The sequence below is a fragment of the Ranitomeya variabilis genome, chromosome 3 (assembly GCF_051348905.1).
Source record: "Ranitomeya variabilis isolate aRanVar5 chromosome 3, aRanVar5.hap1, whole genome shotgun sequence".
Classification (NCBI taxonomy): Eukaryota; Metazoa; Chordata; class Amphibia; order Anura; family Dendrobatidae; genus Ranitomeya; species Ranitomeya variabilis.
Window position 1 is genome coordinate 402,722,706 of NC_135234.1, and position 20,161 is coordinate 402,742,866.

Below are 20,161 nucleotides of genomic sequence, written 5' to 3' on the forward strand. Positions count from 1 at the left end.
TTTTTGATTTTCCAAGCTCACCAGTGCTCTTTTTTTGTAGACTGTACCAAACTGTTGATTGCGGGCTCGCAAGCCTCTAACAGAGGCCACTTTGCGTCCACTCCTGTAAAGCACCTGATGTTTTAAATTTTCTGACAGAAGTTCTGAATACATTTTAAAATGGTATCACTTTTGTGAATTTTCTGACATATAGGCCCCTCAGTCACTTCAATTCTGAAAGGGTCCAAAGAAAATAAAAATTGTAAAGTTTGTTGAAAAAATGTACATTTTCTGTTAAACTCTTAACCCTTCTAGTGGACCCTTCTAACAAAACAATAGGTAATTTAAAGGGAACCTGTCACTAGTTTTATGACGTAGCAGCTAAAAATATCACCTTATTCAGCCCCTGACTCACCTTGTATAATCTCGAAACCTTTTAATGGAGAAGGGCCACCCAAGGATCATGGCATTCTATAACAAAAAGAATTGTATAATACCATTGATTCTCGGCTAAAATATGGTTCATTTAGGGCATATTCACTATGTATTAAATATGTAACCCATTCTGGGAAGCCTCAAAAACAAAAAGATAGGTAACCAGGTATGCTGTAGGCCATCTACAGAGATAATGTGAATTGAACATTTAAATATGGTTAGCCATGTTGTCTCCCTCATCATAGGGTCTCTACACCATGATAGAGCCCACTCCCAAGCACACTCATGTTGGTTATGAGTTTGTGGGTTATATAAACTAATTAGGCCAGGAGTTAAGGGTTGTTAATGCATATTCATTTGAAGAATGTTAATTTTTTTAAGTCACCTTCTCCTCACTCAAAAGTGTAAGTCAAATTAATAAACTGGAGATGTCGTGAGATGTTTGCCGTACCAGAAAATGTAATTATTTCTGATTCTGCTAGAAAAGATGTAACTTAAAGACATTGAAATAGTTCTAACAGCAAATTATAGCCAGATTTTTATCATCTACACAATCTCATAGTTTTCCACAAATAACTTTGTTTTCTTACTTGCAGGCATTTCTTCAGGCTGTGTCTGTGACTTCTGTGAAATCAGCTATTGAAGAAGGCTTAAAGAAAAATATAATATCAATCAGCAAAAGTTATGGTAGTATAACAGTGGAAATTTGGGATGGCCACTATGTTGGTGATGAGCACCCATCTCTACCGGTAAGTGCTCTGAATAATGAGTCATATGATATATATTTTACAGTTAATGTCTCTGTAAATAACATTTTCCTAACCATCACATTCTAATGATAGATCTTGACGATTATACATAGACAAGCACTGCTATGTAGTCACTAATTATCATTTCCCCCATAATCAGCTTACACTTATATGAAATGCACAAATGAGCAATGTTGTTTTATATGAATAATTTAATACATGGTGAACAGAAAATTCCCCTTTTTCTCCCTTCCCCCTTTCCGCGGAAGACAGTTTTCAGTTTTGAGCTTTAATTTTTGCCCCATTTCTTCCAAGAGTCATAGCTTTTTTATTTTTCCAACAACATGGCCATATCAGGGCTTGTTTTTTTCTGTACATAGTTTGTGAATGGCACCATTCATTTTATCATATAAGTGCAGTAAAATAGTGAAAGAAAAGCCCGCAATTCTGTAATTGTTTTTTTTTGCTTTGTTTTTATGACAATGAGTAAAATGACATTACAATGTAATTCTTGAGGTCAGTACAATTATAGTGCTATCATACTTGACAATATTCTAGTTTACCAACAGTGTTTTTATCACTTCTTATTGCATTTTTTTTGGGCAGTATGGTGAACAAAAAACTAAATTTTGACATTCCAATTATTTTTTTCTTCTTTATGGAGTCTTCTATTTGGGGTAATTAATTTTATATTTTGATAAATCGGACATTTATTGTCATGACAATACCAAATATGGTAATTAAAAAAAACAACTTTTTTTTCCTTTATTTTTCTGTACCACTAGAGGACTTGAACCTGCAATCTTTTGAATGCTTATTCTATATGTCAAAATACAAATGTATTGCAGTACATAGTGTGATAGATTGACTCACTCGGCTGTACTTGGAGCTAGACACGGGAATTCTGTTGCTTTAGGAATGTCCTAGGTTTATTCGATGCGGCATAAACCAAGGTGAAGCACAAAGTAAACACAGCCCTCTGGGCAAAACAGCAAAACAAAACAAAATCATAGCACTAAGCACAGTCCTTGTATAGCGGGAATGAGCCCACTCAGGGTTAGCAAGACCCACGATTCAGGTATAAGCAAAACATATACATATACTTTTCTAGAGTGTTGCTCTCCAGACACTGAACAACTACTGCCTCTAAAGGCCAGCTACTTAAGCCCCAGACTACAGCCTGGGGTGGAGATAAGGTGGACATCCTCCCACCTGCTCTATGGGTGTCCACATAACACTCAGCCCATTATACAAATTGGCTGTTAACCCCTCATCTCACTTAGTGTGCTGGAGGAAAATCTCTGAATTTTATATCACTGACACCATTAAGTGCAGTGAAACATATCTCCCCTCCAGCACTTTACCAGTCTAAAGGATGTTTTTATTTAAAGCCTAACCATAGGCTGGGCTTCACAGGAGGACATAGATGGCAGTCATGAGTGCTTTCAGCAGTCACTTGATTGCTATGACAATTGCGTATTTTAAAGGGGGTTATCCGAGACTAATTTTTTTTTATTGGGCTATGAACTTACAGGCAGGTAGTTGCTAACTACCTGCCTGTTCTGCCCAGCGCCCGCTAAAAATGATAATGGACAGCTTTTGCCGGATATTCTGCTGCTTCACATCAATAGAGCTGCTCTAAATCTTCGGAGCATGACTGCCGATGTCATGCTGATTGACAGCCAGCTCTCTGCAGTTCCTATGTTGATGTGATGTCACATGAAGCTGTAGAATCGCTAGGAGGAGCAGTCCGTGACCACGCAAAGCCAGCAGAGATCAACTACCTGCCTGTACGTTCATAGTCTTAGGCGAACTGAAGACCGCGCACACGAGGTAGATTTAGGGTGGTTTATTGAAGCCTACGCGTTTCAAGAGCTATCTTGCTCTCTTCTTCAGGGCATATAAGAGAGCAAGATAGCTCTTGAAACGCGTAGGCTTCAATAAACCACCCTAAATCTACCTCGTGTGCGCGGTCTTCAGTTCGCCTAAGACTATTACCTCCAGCATCCTTTTGGATTCTTGTGGAGACCTGCTGCTACGATTATGCCTTCTTGGGAGTTGTGACCCAGGTTCACAACTTCAATAGGTGAGCACATTCCCTACAAAGGATTGTATGTGTGTTTTTTAAACAGTGTGACACATTGGGGGCGCCTTGTCTTTTTTCTTTTTTGTACGTTCATAGGCAGATGACATCTGAGTGCAGTCCAATTTCTGCGCACTCAGAGAATGATGATGGAGAAAAAAAATATCCATCTTCCCATCATCCGAGAGAATCATATCACACTACACTGACACTCTGGTAAAACTTTGATCAGAGTGTCATTTGCATTACCGGCCCGATTCTCACAGATGAGAGAATATACAGCCTTCTGCACCTGCCCTTAGTGCGGTATATCAATATCGTGAAGGGAGTTCTCCACTTGTGAATCTCCCTTATTAAATAAGGACCAACCAGAACATTGAAAATTGCAATGTCCCTGGTCTTTTATAATGCCAGTCACTGAACTGTCACGGACTGGCATAATATGGTCAACTTGAGTTTCATCGTTCTCGAGCACATTCATTCAGCTGCTTCAATGAATGAGTTGTCAGGTTTATCTCTGTGTACACAAGGATTCCATTTGCAGATATATGGCAAATGGGAAATTCTTGTCATTTTTTAAACCTTTTTACTTTCATTGTTCACATTTCCTCTTGCTTGGCAGCTTAAGTGCTTTTCCTATAGGGCTCGCTCACACGATTGTATTATTCGGACGAGTGCTAGCTGATGTTTTATCGGATAACGCTCGGGTCAGTGTTATACTATGGGGCAGTGCAGAGCTGCATTTTTGTCTACAGATCGAATCCGTCAGTGTATGCATGATTGCATGTAAAACATCTAACTCCAATTGGATGTCATCCGAGTACATCCACAGACAGAGACTATGGAGAAGATGTTGAGATATGTACTCCACACCTGTGATACAATTCTCTAATATTAGTTTGAGCAGTGTCATTACCATAATTGACCTATAGTCTCAGAAGAGAGAATCATCACTCATGTGACTTCGGCCTAAGACAACCAATCATTCTTATGAATAGAAAGCTACATGTGTATTTGTTTCAGGCTACAAGGCTATAGCAGCTGTTTTATGCAGTAGAGATAACATGCTATATATATAGTGGGTTCGGAAAGTATTCAGATCCTTTTAAAATTTTCACTCTTTGTTTCATTGCAGCCATTTGTAAATTCAAAAAAGTTCATTTTTTTCTCATTAATGTTCACTCTCCACCCCATCTTGACTGAAAAAAAACAGAAATGTAGAAATTTTTGCTAATTTATTAAAAAAGAAAAACTGAAATATCACATGGTCATAAGTATTCAGAACCTTTGCTCAGTATTGAGTCTTCTTGGGAATGATGCAACAAGTTTTTCGCACCTGGATTTGGGGATCCTCTGCCATTCTTCCTTGAGGATCCTCTCTAGTTCCGTCAAGTTGGATGGTGAACGTTGGTGGACAGCCATTTTCAGGTCTCTCCAGATATGCTCAATTGGGTTTAGGTCAGGGCTCTGGCTGGGCCAGTCAAGAATGGTCACAGAGTTGTTCTGAAGCCACTCCTTTGTTATTTTAGCTGTGTGCTTAGGGTCATTGTCTTGTTGGAAGGTGAACCTTCGGCCAAGTCTGAGGTCCAGAGCACTGTGGAAGAAGTTTTCATCCAGGATATCTCTGTACTTGGCCGCATTCATATTTCCTTCAATGACAACCAGTCATCCTGTCCCTGCAGCTGAAAAACACCCCCATAGCATGATGCTGCCACCACCATGTTTCACTGTTGGGATTGTATTGGGCAGGTTATGAGCAGTGCCTGGTTTTCTCAACACATACCACTTAGAATTTTCACCAAAAAGGTATATCTTCGTCTCATCAGACCAGAGAATTTTATTTCTCATAGTCTGGGAGTCCTTTTGTGTGTTTTTTTTAGCAAACTCTATGCGGGCTTTCATATGTCTTGTACTGAGGAGAGGCTTCCGTCCTGCCACTCTACCATAAAAGCCTGACTGGTGGAGGGCTGCAGTGATAGTTGACTTTGTGGAACTTTCTCCCATCTCCCTACTGCATCTCTGGAGCTCAGCCACAGTGATCTTGGGGTTCTTCTTTACCTCTCTCACCAAGTAATGGTGTGAGGTGGCATTTCTTTGGAGGGCCGCACAGGCCTCCATGTGCTTGCAGAGGTAGCCTGACTGCCATTAGGTACCGAGATGAGATCCTCAGACAACCTTGTAAGACCATATGCTGGTGCGGTTGGCCCTAGGTTCCTCCTAATGCAGGACAATGCCAGACCTCATGTGGCTGGAGTGTGTCAGCAGTGATGTATTGTAGCTATGGACTGTCCCGCCCGTTCCCCAGACCTGAATCTCATTGAACACATCTGAGACATCATGTCTCGCACCATCCACCAATGTCACGTTGCACCACAGACTGTCCAGGAGTTGGCCGATGCTTTAGTCCAGGTCTGGGAGGAGATTCCTCAGGAGACCATCCGCCACCTCATCAGGAGCATGCACAGGCGTTGTAGGGAGATCATACAGGCACGTGGAGGCCACACACACTACTGAGCATCATTTCCTTGTCTTGAGGCATTTCCACTGAAGTTGGATCAGCCTGTAACTTTATTTTCCACTTTGATTTTGAGCATCATCCAGACCTCCGTGGGATATTAGTTGTGATTTACATTGATCATTTTTAGGTTTTATTGTTCTCAACACATTCCACTATGTAAAGATTTACAACTGGAGTATTTCATTCAGTGATATCTAGGATGTCGGAATTTAGTGTTCCCTTTATTTTTTTGAGCAGTATATATATATATATATATATAGTGAGGCAGTGAGAGGGATCATATGCGAGGGTCGATATGTGTCCCCCAGGATGCGGACGGAGTCCTATTAGACCCATTGGAGTGCCTTGTTTTCTGCAGGATGCCTGTGAGTCTCAAGGCAAAATAAAACTAAGTGTGGACCTGGTCAAGCTATTTGGTTAAGGCAATGTTCAGTAAAACCTGTTATGGGCTTTTATTTTTGTAGCGGACTGCAGGATGGTAGTGGGGTGATCCTCTTCCTCCAGGCCAGGTCTTACAATTGACCCATGGCCACAGATTCCATTTTAAAAACCCTGCAGCAAAGGTTAGGTGTGTCAGTTTGCAGTTTGCAAGTTGCAGAGCAAGTGGCTCTGCAAAACTCAGCCTGTGTGAGGTAACACAGAGCCAAGCAGAGCGAATGCCTGGCACCCTGCACCGTGATATGGTGGTGCAGTTGCCCTCGGCAATGGGACTTGTATACGGACTGTTGAGGTGCCTGGCTGTGACCTGGATGTTACTGTGGGCTGTACATTGTGTGAGTTGTGTGGACCTGGTCAAGCTATTTGGTTAAGGCAATGTTCAGTAAAACCTGTTATGGGCTTTTATTTTTGTAGCGGACTGCAGGATAGTAGTGGGGTGATCCGCTTCCTCCAGGCCGGGTCTTACAATTGAACCATGGCCACAGATTCCATTTTAAATCCCTGCAGCAAAGGTTAGGTGTGTCAGTTTGCAGTTTGCAAGTTGCAGAGCAAGTGGCTCTGCAAAACTCAGCCTGTGTGAGGTAACACAGAGCCAAGCAGAGCGAATGCCTGGCACCCCGCACCGTGATATGGCGGTGCAGTTGCCCTCGGCAACAGGACTCGTATACGGACTGTTGAGGTGCCCGGCTGTGATCTGGATGTTACTGTGGGCTGTACATTGTGTGAGTTGTTTGGACTTAAACACGTTTTTATCACGATCCATTTTTGGATCTGTGGCAGATCTGGCCTGTTGGATTAAAACTTTTTTCCTTTCAGGCTATCGGGGGTTAATGCAGTTTTTCCTCGGTGGCCAGCTGGTGTAATTGCATTGCTGCTGGGACAGCTGATGTGCGTGGTGACTACTCCCACCATCCTTCAAGAGGTCACCTAATGCATCAGCTGACTGTTGGTGTTAGTTCATTCTGCAGCGACCTTGCTGGGAGAAGGAGCTTTCTGGGAGCAGTGGTTCTACAGCTGTGTTCGGTTTATCTGGTTTCGTTATCCTGCTGTGCGGTGCTTTACAGCAGAAAGCTAAGTGTGGTATTTTTAATACCCTGTCCCTTTCAGTGTCTGTCTTACCTTACATTGGGTTGTCTTAGTGCAGTGGTGGGACCAGTGTACTCACTTGCCAATTCCCTACCTAGGGATAGGAGCAGGGCACGTGAGGGTTTAGGTATCCTGGTCGGCGACGGGTTGAAAGAACCCATATAGGGATGTTAGTAAGAGCAGGGCACATCCTGAGGTGAGTGCAGGAGGTGTTCATTCCCCGTTCCCTACCAACAGGACCTACCGTTGTTAAAGTTTCCCTGGTGTCCTTGGTGTGTTGTGCCATCTGGTGACCGACCAATTGTGAGGTCGTGCCACACCGCTTCGATCACATCGTGACAGTTTTGCTGTGAACTTTCTTGTGGTCCCTGCCTATCTGTCACACTGCACCAACCCCGCTGCACTACAATATATATATATATATATGCGTGTGTGCATATGTGATATATGTATATCCTATAGGCACAGATACAAGATGCATTTCATTACAGAAAGAAGTCTCGATGGAGTTGCCATGAATACACATACATGCAAATCTGTGAGCTCTTCCAGTGAGAACAACTGTTATCTGTGTTAATGTATTGGGATTTATAAAGATATTTTCTTATGGTTATTGCTTTTTTTGACAGATTATCAATGATTTGCTCACGGTGAGCAATGTCAAGAAATTCTTGGCCACTCAGATGAGTAAGAAAGGCAAAGAGATGTCTATGCTAATCATAGAAAGCTTGTCTAAGAATGAAAGAAAATTACAAAGAAATAGCCACGAATATCAGCAGCACCAACGCTTTTATGAAGAGGCAATGGGAGAAAAGTTTTATGACCTTATTGTAAGTATGGATATTATAGGTATAAAATATTCTCAATGTGTTTTCATCATGCTTCGTGTGCAGGAAGAGGTGTAATTCCTATAGATAGAGGAATAACATTTTGGAATAAATAAGCCACTTTTACAGGAATACTATGATTGTTAGAAGACACCAATGAACCAACAAAACTGATTTACAAGTTCTGACACCACTAAATATCATTGTACTTGCAAAGCCTAGACAAAAAGCATGTACAGTTAGTCCTCGGGTTATGACGGTCTCGAGTTACATCGTTTCGTGGTTACGACGCTTTATACGACGCCTCATTCCGACTTACGCGGTTTTGCGTCGTAAGTCGAACTACGTGCAACTACGTGCAGCGGCGGAAGAATAGAGTCCAGTACTGTACACTGTACCCGGTTACACGAGGAAAACGAGTCTCCTGCACGCCAGAACACCCTTCATTATGGCTCCCAAACGTAAGCTAGACTCATCTGATACCAATGCATCAAAGAAAAGGAAGGCCATCACCATGGAGGTGAAAGTGGATATCATAAGGCGATCTGATAAGGGGGAAACGCCAACAGAAATTGGCAGGTCATTAGGACTTAGTACTGTACTGTTATTATGGTACAGTACTGTATGAACATATGGTCCGACTTACGTCGAAATTCGGTTTACTACACCGCGTAAGAACGGATCAACGTCGTAAGTCGAAAACTACCTGTAATCGAACACCAATCCAAGTGATACAATGTACATTTATTTCTGAAAGTGTTGGCACCCTTGAAATTTTTCCAGAAAATGAAGTAATTCTCCCAGAAAATTATTCCAATTACACATGTTTTGTTATACACGTATATTTCCTTTGTAACAACACAAAAAAATTGGACATAATTGCACACAAACTCCAAAAATGGCCCCGACAAAATTGTTGGCATCTTTCCAAAATTTGGGGTAACACCTTTGTTTCAAGCATGTGATGCTTGTTGAAACTCAACTATGGCAAGTAACAGGTATGGACAATATGAAAATTACACCTAAAACCAGATAAAAAGGGAGATGTTGAATCCATCGTTGCATTGTGTGTGTGCCACACTAAGCATGAAGAACAAGAGGGCAAGAGAACTGTCTGAGAACTTGAGAATCAAAATTGTTGAAAAACAACAACAATCTCAAGATTACAAGTCCATCTCCAGAGATCTTGATATTCCGTTGTCCACTGTGTGCAACATATTTAAGAACTTTACAACCCATTGCACTGTAGCTAGTCGATGTGGACGGCAGAGAAAAATTGATGAAAGATTGCAACGCAGGACAGTCTGGATGGTTGAGAAGCAGACACCCAATTAAGTTCCAAAGAATTGCAAGCTGTCCTGCAGGCTCAGGGTGCATCAGTGCCAGCATGAACTCTCCGTCAACATTTTAATTAAATGAAACGCTAAGGCAGGAGACCTAGGAGGTCCCCACTACTGACATAAAGAAATAAAAAGATAGATAGCAGTTTGCCAAAATGTACCTGAGGCCATGTGCACACGTTCAGGATTTTTCACGTTTTTTTCACGTTTTTTTGCTATAAAAACGTGATAAAAACGCGAAAAAAACGCTAACCTATGCCTCCTATTATTTACAGTGTATTCCGCATTTTTTGTGCAAATGTTGCGATTTTTTCCGCAAAAAAATCGCATCGCGGAAAAAAAGCAACATGTTCATTAAAAATTCGGAATTGCGGGGATTCCGCACACCTAGGAGTGCATTGATCTGCTTACTTCCCGCACGGGGCTGTGCACACCATGCGGGAAGTAAGCAGATTATGTGCGGTTGGTACCCAGGGTGGAGGAGAGGAGACTCTCCTCCACGGACTGGGCACCATATAATTGGTAAAAAAAAAAGAATTCAAATAAAAAATAGTCATATACTCACCTTCGATGTCCCCGGAGTGTTCCCGCCTCTCACCGCTGCATGCTGCCGCTTCTGTTCCTATAGATGGTGTGGTTCAGGACCTGCGGTGACGTCACTGTCTTGTGATTGGTCGCGTGACCGCTCATGTGACCGCTCGCGACCAATCACAAGCCGTGACGTCACCGAAGGCCCTGAACCACACCGGCATCTATAGGAACGGAGGCTGCAGAGGGTGAGTATAACCATTTTTTTATTTTTTTAATTATTTTTAAACATTCTATCTTTTACTATAGATGCTGCATAAGCAGCATCTATAGTAAAAAGTTGGTCACACATGTCAAACAGTATGTTTGACAAGTGTAACCAACCTGTCAGTCAGTTTTCCAAGCGATGCTACAGATCGCTTGGAAAACTTTAGCATTCTGCAAGCTAATTACGCTTGCAAAATGCTAAAAAAAACGCGAAAAAAACGGAAAAAAAACGCAAAAAAAAAAAAGGCGGATTTCTTGCAGAAAATTTCCGGTTTTCTTCAGGAAATTTCTGCAAGAAATCCGGACGTGTGCACATACCCTGAGTAAGTTAAAATCATTCTTGGAAAGTGTCTGATGGACAGATGAGACCAAGATAGAGCTTTTTGGTGAAGCACATAATTCTACTGTTTACCAAAAACAGAATGAGGCCTACAAAGAAAAGAACACAAATATGGTGGAGATTAAAAGATGTTTTGGGGGTTGTTTTGCTGCCTCTGGCACTGGGTGCCTTGACTGTGTGCAAGGCATCATGAAATCTGAAGATTACCAAAGGATTTTGGGGTGCAATGTAGTGCCCAGTGTCAGAAAGCTGGATTTGCGTCCTAGGTCATTGGTCTTCCACAAGGACAATGACCCTAAACATACAAGAAGCACCCAGAAATGGATGGAAACAAAGCACTGGAGAGTTCAGAAATGGCCACCAATGAGTCCGGATCGAAATCCCATTGAACACCTGTGGAGAGATCTTAAAATTGCTGTTGAAAGAAGGAACCCTTCAAATATGAGAGACCTAGTGCAGTTTACAAAAGAAGATGGTCCAAAATTCCAGTTGAGAGGTGTAAGAAGCTAGTTAATGGTAATTGGAATAAATAACGGCGATAAATTGCTTCCTAAGGATGTACACCCAAATATTAAGTTGAGGGTGCCAACAATTTTGTCTGGACCATTTTTGTGTGAAAGTATGTCCAATTTGCCTTTTTTCTTTGTTTTTATGTGTGTGTTGTTCTAATACATAGAAAGGAAATAAACGTGTATAACAAAACGTGTAATTTTCTGTGAGAAATACTTCATTTTCTGGAACAATTTCAAGGGTGCCATCACATTCGGCCATGACTGTATGTGCTCTGGTGTAACGCTTCATTTTAAATCTATTTTGAACCACACTTTTAGCAATTCCTTGACCAATAAATGTCTAATATGTCCCAACATATCTTCCTTTAGGAGTTGAAGCAGTATGTGTATGACTATGTTCATCTCTGTATTGGAGGGTACCTTGGGGACCTTCATCACAGATTTCACTAAAAATGTAAAAAGTAAAAAAAAATGGAAATCTTATCAGAAACGCCTAGGAACCCTTTATAGTTTGAGGTGCATCAGTCACAGTTGGTTTCCGTCATGAGACAGATCCAATAATGCCATCTTTTTAGCTGTTCTGTTCCTATGACAGAGCAGAACAATGGAAATAATGAAAACAGATGTGACAGGTATCAATCTTTCAATAATAGTTTTCCTTTCTAAATTCCACTCCTGACTTTGGGATATAAACACTGATGAAAAATAATGACGTGTGAATAAACCCTTAGGCAACGGGCAAACACACTTTTACCTGAGTACTTGTAAGCTAAAACCAGGAGAGGAACAGTAAGGCTGGTGTCACACTTGCAACTACAATGCGAGAAACTTGCGTGAGTCTCTTGCCTCAATACCCGGCACTGCCACCGGCACTCGGGACCGGAGTGTGCAGCTGCATATATTTCTATGCAGCTGAATGCCCCGGTCCAAACTGCTGGCGGCAGTGCCGGGTATTGAGGCGAGAGACTTGCGCGAGTTTCTCGCATTGCAGTTGCAAGTGTGACACCAGCCTAAGAGGAAAGGTATGAGGCTGGGGTCAGACCTAACGTATAAAAATACAGTCCATTTTTTACGGCTGAGATACGCAGAAAAGTTCCTGAACAGTGATCGGTATTCAATGCGAGGATGCAATTTTTTTCTCCAAAAATTATACGTGTGTCATCAGTTTCTTTGTAGCACTTGATGGTTTTTGCAACTGCACTTGAGGACACTTTCAAAGTTTTCCCAATGTTTCGGACTGATTGACCTTCATTTCTTAATGTAATGATGGCCACTCGTTTTTCTTTACTTAGCTGCTTTTTTCTTGCCATAATACAAATTCTAACAGTCTATGCAGTAGGACTATCAGCTGTGTATCCACCAGACTTCTACACAACACAACTGATGGTCCCAACCTCATTTATAAGGCAATAAATCCCACTTATTAAACCTGACAGAGCACGCCTGTGAATTGAAAACCATTCCCGGTGACTACCTCTTGAAGCTCATCAAGAGAATGCCAAGAGTGTGCAAAGCAGTCATCAAAGCAAAAGGTGGCTACTTTGAAGAACCTAGAATATAAGACATAATTTCAGTTGTTTCACACTTTTTTGTTAAGTATATAATTCCACATGTGTTAATTCATAGTTTTGATGCCTTCAGTGTGAATGTACAATTTTCATAGTCATAAAAATACAGAAAAATCTTTAAATGAGGTGTGGCCAAACTTTTGGTCTGTACTGTATGTATGTATATATATATATATATATATATATATATATATATATATATATATATATATGTCAGTGAGACACATATCTATCTATCTATCTATCTATCTATCTATCTATCTATCTATCTATCTATATATATATATATAATACAGAGCTAGATAGCATAAAAGCCGGTAATTAAATTGCTGGCTTTTGCTAACTCCTTACCAAACCCGACAGGATATGAGACATGGTTTACATACAGTAAAGCATTTCATATCGGTTAGATTTTTTTATATCCCCCACTAATAATGTTAATAGTGTGTGTGTGCAAAATTTGGGAGCTCTAGGTGTTAAAATAAAGAGTTAAATCACGGAAAAAACTGGCTTGGGCTCCCGCGCAATTTTCTCCGCCCGAGTGAGAAAGCCAGTGACTGAGGGCATATGAACTGTAGCGTGGAAATTTTTCTGAATATTTTCTCACGCTACAGTTCATATGAGTTTATGCCACCAGGGGGCGCAGCATCTATGACGGCACAGCAAGTCAACAAAGCTGCATTCCATTCATTCCCCAGTTTTTACAGCCAGGGATGGCTGCATTAGCAGGCTTCTGGTTGTAAATGTATTTAACCCCTTCAGATGGATTTACATTGTGGGACATGACTGTACGGCGGACAGGTATGGGATATTGTTGGCTTTTTATTTTCCTTTTTTTTTCAGAAGAACGAGTCTCGTCAGTTGGATTGAGCATACAATAAAGATATTAAAACCCCAGGTGTTTATTTATTTCATTAAAATACTTTATTTATAATGTGTGTGTGTATTTTTAGCCCTTTATTACTGGATAGGTGGATAGGTGTCTTATTTATATCTCTCCATTATTACCCAGGCTTAATGTCACCTTACATTAGCAAGGTGACATTAACCCATTATTACCCCATATCCCACCGCTACTCGGGAGTGGGAAGAGAGTGGCTAAGTGCCAGAATAGGCGCATTTTACAGATGTGCCTTTTCTGGGGTGGCTGGGGCAGATGTTTTTAGCCAGGGGGTGGCAATAACCATGGTCCCTCTCTAGGCTATTAATATCTGCCCTCAGTCACTGGCTTTCCCACTTGGAGGGAGAAAATTGCACGGGAGCACACGCCAGTTTTTCCCGAGATTTAACCCTTTATTTTAACACCTAGAGCTCCCAAATTTTGCACACACGCACTACTAACAATATTAGTGAGGGATATATAAAAATCGAATGGATGTGAAATGGTATACTGTCGGGTTTGATATAGAGATGGCAAAAGCAGGCAATTGAATTACCGGCTTTTATGCTATCTAGTTCTGTATTAAATATAAATATATATATATGTGTGTGTCAATGACATATATACACTCACCGGCCACTTTATTAGGTACACCATGCTAGTAACGGGTTGGACCCCCTTTTGCCTTCAGAACTGCCTCAATTCTTCGTGGCATAGATTCAACAAGGTGCTGGAAGCATTCCTCAGAGATTTTGGTCCATATTGACATGATGGCATCACACAGTTGCCGCAGATTTGTCGGCTGCACATCCCAAAGATGCTCCATACAAGGCAGGATGGATCCATGCTTTCATGTTGTTTACGCCAAATTCTGACCCTACCATCCGAATGTCGCAGCAGAAATCGAGACTCATCAGACCAAGCAACGTTTTTCCAATCTTCTACTGTCCAATTTCGATGAGCTTGTACAAATTGTAGCCTCAGTTTCCTGTTCTTAGCTGAAAGGAGTGGTACCCGGTGTGGTCTTCTGCTGCTGTAGCCCATCTGCCTCAAAGTTCGACGCACTGTGCGTTCAGAGATGCTCTTAGGCCTACCTTGGTTGTAACGGGTGGCGATTTGAGTCACTGTTGCCTTTCTATCAGCTCGAACCAGTCGGCCCATTCTCCTCTGACCTCTGGCATCAGCAAGGCATTTCCGCCCACAGAACTGCCGCTCACTGGATTTTTTTTCTTTTTCGGACCATTCTCTGTAAACCCTAGAGATGGTTGTGCGTGAAAATCCCAGTAGATCAGCAGTTTCTGAAATACTCAGACCAGCCCTTCTGGCACCAACAACCATGCCACGTTCAAAGGCACTCAAATCACCTTTCTTCCCCATACTGATGCTCGGTTTGAACTGCAGGAGATTGTCTTGACCATGTCTACATGCCTAAATGCACTGAGTTGCCGCCATGTGATTGGCTGATTAGAAATTAAGTGTTAACAAGAAGTTGGACAGGTGTACCTAATAAAGTGGCCAGTGAGTGTATATCTACCTATACTATGCGTAGACATTAATTTTATCTATTCTATTCTAACCTGTCAGTGTGATTATACTGTACACCGCACTGAATTACCGGCTTTCCTATAGAACACCGGTGTGTATTTCTCGCAAGTCACACGCATGGTCCGTATTTTTCTTGCCCCCATAGACTTTCATTGGGGTATTTTTGGAGGAATACGCTGACAAACGCAGCATGCTGCGATTTTCTCAGCCCGTAAAATACGGCCGAGAAATATATGGCTGATGGAAGCTGCCTCATAGAGAAACATTGGCCCGTGTGCAATCTGTTGATTTTGCGCCTCTCATTCGTCCGTATTCCTCTCTAGTGTGACGCTGGCCTAATAGAAACACGTCACCACTTCTGTATTTATCACCCACTTCTGGTTTTGACTTAAAAATACTGATGTAAAAAACTCACCTACTGCTCAATGTGTGCACTAGGGTTGAGCGAAACGGATCGGACAATTTCAAAAATCGCCGACTTTTGGCAAAGTTGAGTTTCGTGAAACCCGACCCGATCCCAGTGTGGGATCCGCCATGCTGTCGGCGATCTTCGCGCCAAAGTCGCGTTTCGTATGATGCTTTCAGCGCCATTTCTCAGCCAATGAAGGAGGACGCAGAGTGTGGGCAGCGTGATGACATAGGTCTCGGTCCCCACCATCTTAGAGAAGGGCATGACAGTGATTGGCTTGCTTTCTGCGGCGTCACAGGGGCTATAAAGGGGCGTGCACGCCGACCGCCATCTTACTTCTGCCGATCTGAGCATAGGGAGAGGTTGCTGCAGCTTCATCAGAAGCAGGGATATACTTAGGGAGGGAAGATTAACCCCCAAACCGCTTGTGCTGTAGCGATTTCCACTGTCCAACACCACCTTTTCTTTGCAGGGACAGTGGAGGCTAGATTTTTGTGCATCAGCTCTGTAGCTTATAAGGCTCCCTGATAGCTGCATTGCTGTTTGTACGCCGCTGTGCAAACCAACTGCTTTTTTAAAAGCAAAAATCCTGTTGCTCCTTTCTGCACAGTTCTATTGTTTATTTGTCCACACTTATGTGCAGCAGTCCTTTTTATTGCTGGCTGCCATATTTTTCTTGAGATCATTGTAGGGAGATTGTTATTGTAGTACAGTCCCTTTTTTTATATATATATATCTTCCAGCCCCTTTCTGGCACGTACACTGTGTAGTGTAATACAGTGGGCCTGATTTTTGCAGTAGTCTCCCACACATAAAAAAGGAGATTTAAATTGCCGCTAAGTGCATCTGCGTCAGTTCTGTTTGTCTTATATCTGCCAGCCCCTTTCTGCCACGTACACTGTGTAGTGTAATACAGTGGGCCTGATTTTTGCAGTAGTCTCCCACACATAAAAAGGGAAATTTAAATTCTCAACAAGTTTACATACACCTTCTACCTTGTTTACAGTACCATATAACGGTTGTTAGTTTGGTTACATTTTCCCAAGAATGAGGAAGTCTGGTGGAAGAGGCCGTGGGCGGTCATTGCCAGCTGTTAATGATGGTGGTGGTGGTGGTGGTGGTGGAGCATCTGGTGGTAGTGGGAAAAGCAAAATAGCACCTAAGGCTCGAGTTGTTGAGCCAGCTTCATCATCTGGCTACACAAGGCCTCGAAGGCTCCCTTTTCTGGGAGTAGGAAAACAGCTTTTAAAGCCGGAGCAGCAGGAAAAAGTTTTGGCTTTCCTTGCTGACTCAGCCTCTAGCTCTTTCGCCTCCTCTTCCGAAAGTTCCAAAATTAAAAGCAGCGAGTCATCAGTGGATGCTCACGGTCAGGAACAAGTCGATTCCTTGTGTCCTTCACCCAAAGCAAAAGTGAAGGATGCTGCAGGCGACACTACAGTTTACTCCATGGAGCTCTTTACACATACCGTGCCAGGGTTAGAAAGGGAAATAGTTCACAGCCCTTTACAAGATGAATCAGACATGGAGTCCACAGATGCACAGCCACAGCTAGATTATTATGCTGTTCCATTGACTCAGATCACAACATTGCCCTTGCAGTGTACTGAGCCAGAACCTGACCCTGATGAGACTATGGTGCCCCGTCCCGAACGCTATAGCACCTTACACGGTGACACAGAAGAAGGTGCACAGGACATTGAAGAGGAGGTGATAGATGACCCAGTTGTTGACCCAGATTGGCAGCCATTGGAGGAACAGGGTGCCGCTGGCAGTAGCTCAGAAGCGGAGGAGGATGAGCCGCAGCAGGCATCAACATCGCAACAGCTTTCATCTGGCAGGCCCATATCAGGCCAAAAACGTGTGTCAAAAACAAAAACATTTTTAGGACAGCGTGGCCATCCGGTGAAAGTAGCACAGCGTGCAATGCCTGAAAAGGTATTCAATAGTAGGAAGAGTGCAGTGTGGCAATTTTTTAACCAAGATCCGAATGATCAGTGCAAAGTTATCTGTAAGAAATGCTCAATGACCTTCAGCAGACGGCAGAATGTCAAAAATTTAAATACAACGTGCATGCGTAGACATTTAACCAGCATGCACTTGCAAGCCTGGACTAACTACCAAACGTCCCGTAACGTTGGTGCACCTGCTCAGAATGAAGGTAGTCAGCAACGCTACATTGCTTCCCTCACTGTAAACCCACCGTTTAGGACACCACCTGCAGCAAATGCGGAGGTATCGTCGCAAGGCCAAAGCAGTCAGGGAATCACCAGGTTCTTGGTAGGAAACACTGTATGTGGGCCAACATCAAGAATACCATCACCAACCCTCTCTCAATCTGCCATGTCCACAACCACCCCCGCTAGTTCCACTATATGCAGCTCTCCAGTTTAGCTCACCCTACAAGAGACTCTTGTTAGGAAAAGGAAGTACTCATCCTCACATCCGCGTACACAGGGTTTGAACGCCCACATTGCTAGACTAATCCCGTTAGAGATGATGCCCTACCGGTTGGTTGAAAGCGAAGCTTTCAAAGCCCTGATGGCATACGCAGTACCACGCTATGACCTACCCAGTCGACACTTCTTTGTGAGAAAAGCCATCCCAGCCCTCCACCAGCATGTCAAAGACTGCATTGTCCATGCACCCAGGCAATCAGTCAGTAGAAAGGTGCACCTCACAACAGATGCATGGACCAGTAGGCATGGCCAGGGACGTTACGTGTCCATCACGGCACACTGGGTTAATCTGGTGGATGCAGGGTCCACAGGGGACAGCCATAGTGGGACAGTTCTGCTTAGCCCATGGTCTAGGAAACAGTTGGCTGTAGGCGTTCGCCACCCCTCCTCCTCCAGCAGAAGCGAAAGCTCGTCCACAGAGTGCAGTCGCACGACCACTCCATCCGCAGCTGCCAGTGTTGCACACGAGGTGTCCCATTATCGAACAGCTAGTGGTAAACGTCAGCAGGCTGTGTTGGAAATGAAGTGTTTGGGCGACAACAGACACACCGCGGAAGTTCTGGCCGAGTTCTTGCAGCAAGAAACTCAGTCCTGGCTGGGCAGTGTACATCTTGAGGCAGGCAAGGTAGTCAGTGATAACGGAAGGAATTTTATGGCTGCCATAGCCCTTTCAGAACTGAAACACATACCTTGCCTGGCTCACACCTTGAACCTGGTGGTGCAGTGCTTCCTGAAAAGTTATCCGGGGTTACCAGCCCTGCTCCTGAAGGTGCGAAGACTTTTCTCGCACATCCGCCGGTTGCCCGTACACTCCAGCAGTATGCAGAACCATCAGCGATCGTTGAAGCTTCTCCAGCACCGCCTAATAATCCACATTGCAACAAGGTGGAACTCCACACTGCACATGCTTCAGAGGCTGTGCAAACAGAGGCGTGCTGTAATGTAATTGTGGGAGGATACACATACACGGGCAGGAAGTTGGATGGCAGACATGGAGTTGTCAGGTGTGCAGTGGTCGAAGCTACAAGACCTCTGTCAAGTCCTTCAGTGTTTTGAGGAATGCACACGGCTGGTAAGTGCAGACGACGCCATCATAAGCATGAGCATCCCACTAATGCGTCTGCTGATGCAAAGTTTGACGCACATTAAGGAGCAGGCGTCTGCAGCCGAGGATGAGGGAAGCCTTGATGACAGTCAGTCATTTTCTGCTCAGGGAACTCTCCTGGACGAGGTGGCGGACGAAGAGGAGGAAGAGGAGGATGATGGGGATGAATATTTATGGGAGGAGGAAGCTTCTCAGGGGGCAATAGAAACTGGTGGCGTTGCAAGGTCAGGTACAGGGTTTTTGCAGGAGACAAGTGATGTTGATTTGCCAGAAAGTGCTCCTGAACCCAGCACAAGCAGTGAATTGACACCTGGAACATTGGCCCACATGGCTGATTATGCCTTGCGTATCCTAAAAAGGGACCCCCGCATTATCAAAATGATGACCGATGACGATTACTGGTTGGCCTGCCTCCTGGATCCACGCTATAAAGGGAAATTGCAAAATATCATGCCACATGAGAACCTTGAGCAAATATTGGCTACCAAACAAGCAACTCTTGTAGACCGTTTGGTTCAGGCATTCCCAGCACACAGCAGCAGTGATGGTTCTCACACGAGCTGCAGGGGGCAACATGGCAGAGGTGTTAGAGGTGCACAAATCAGAAGTGGCGTTGGACAGAGGGGTTTTATGACCAGGTTGTGGAGTGATTTCGCAATGACCGCAGACACGACAGGTACTGCTGCATCAATTCAAAGTGACAGGAGACAACATTTGTCCAATATGGTTACGAACTATTTTTCCTCCCTTATCGATGTTCTCCCTCACACGTCATTCCCCTTTGATTACTGGGCATCTAAAATAGACACCTGGCCTGAATTGGCAGAATATGCATTACAGGAGCTCGCTTGCCCAGCTGCTAGTGTGCTATCAGAAAGAGTCTTCAGTGCTGCTGGTTCAATACTGACCGAAAAAAGGACTCGTCTGGCTAGCCAAAATGTTGATGATCTGACCTTCATTAAAATGAACCAATCATGGATTTCAAATTATTTTGCCCCACCTTCCCCTGCTGACACGTAGTTTGCCTGAAATATGTCTTGCTTTTGGACTCCTCTTACTGACTGCTCCACTTCCTCCATTTGCAGCTGCTGAATGT

The 20,161-nt window shown here is 43.3% G+C and overlaps 1 protein-coding gene across 1 annotated transcript in view; it reads left to right on the plus strand.

Moving 5' to 3' along the window:
* The window catches only part of LOC143818269 (uncharacterized), a 233,134-nt gene that overhangs the window by 203,628 nt on the left and 9,345 nt on the right, over positions 1-20,161 (plus strand). The window contains exons 6-7 of the mRNA XM_077299626.1: positions 1,011-1,163; positions 7,918-8,118. Coding sequence (XP_077155741.1) covers positions 1,011-1,163; positions 7,918-8,118 — 354 coding nt within the window. The remainder of the gene's footprint in view (positions 1-1,010; positions 1,164-7,917; positions 8,119-20,161) is intronic.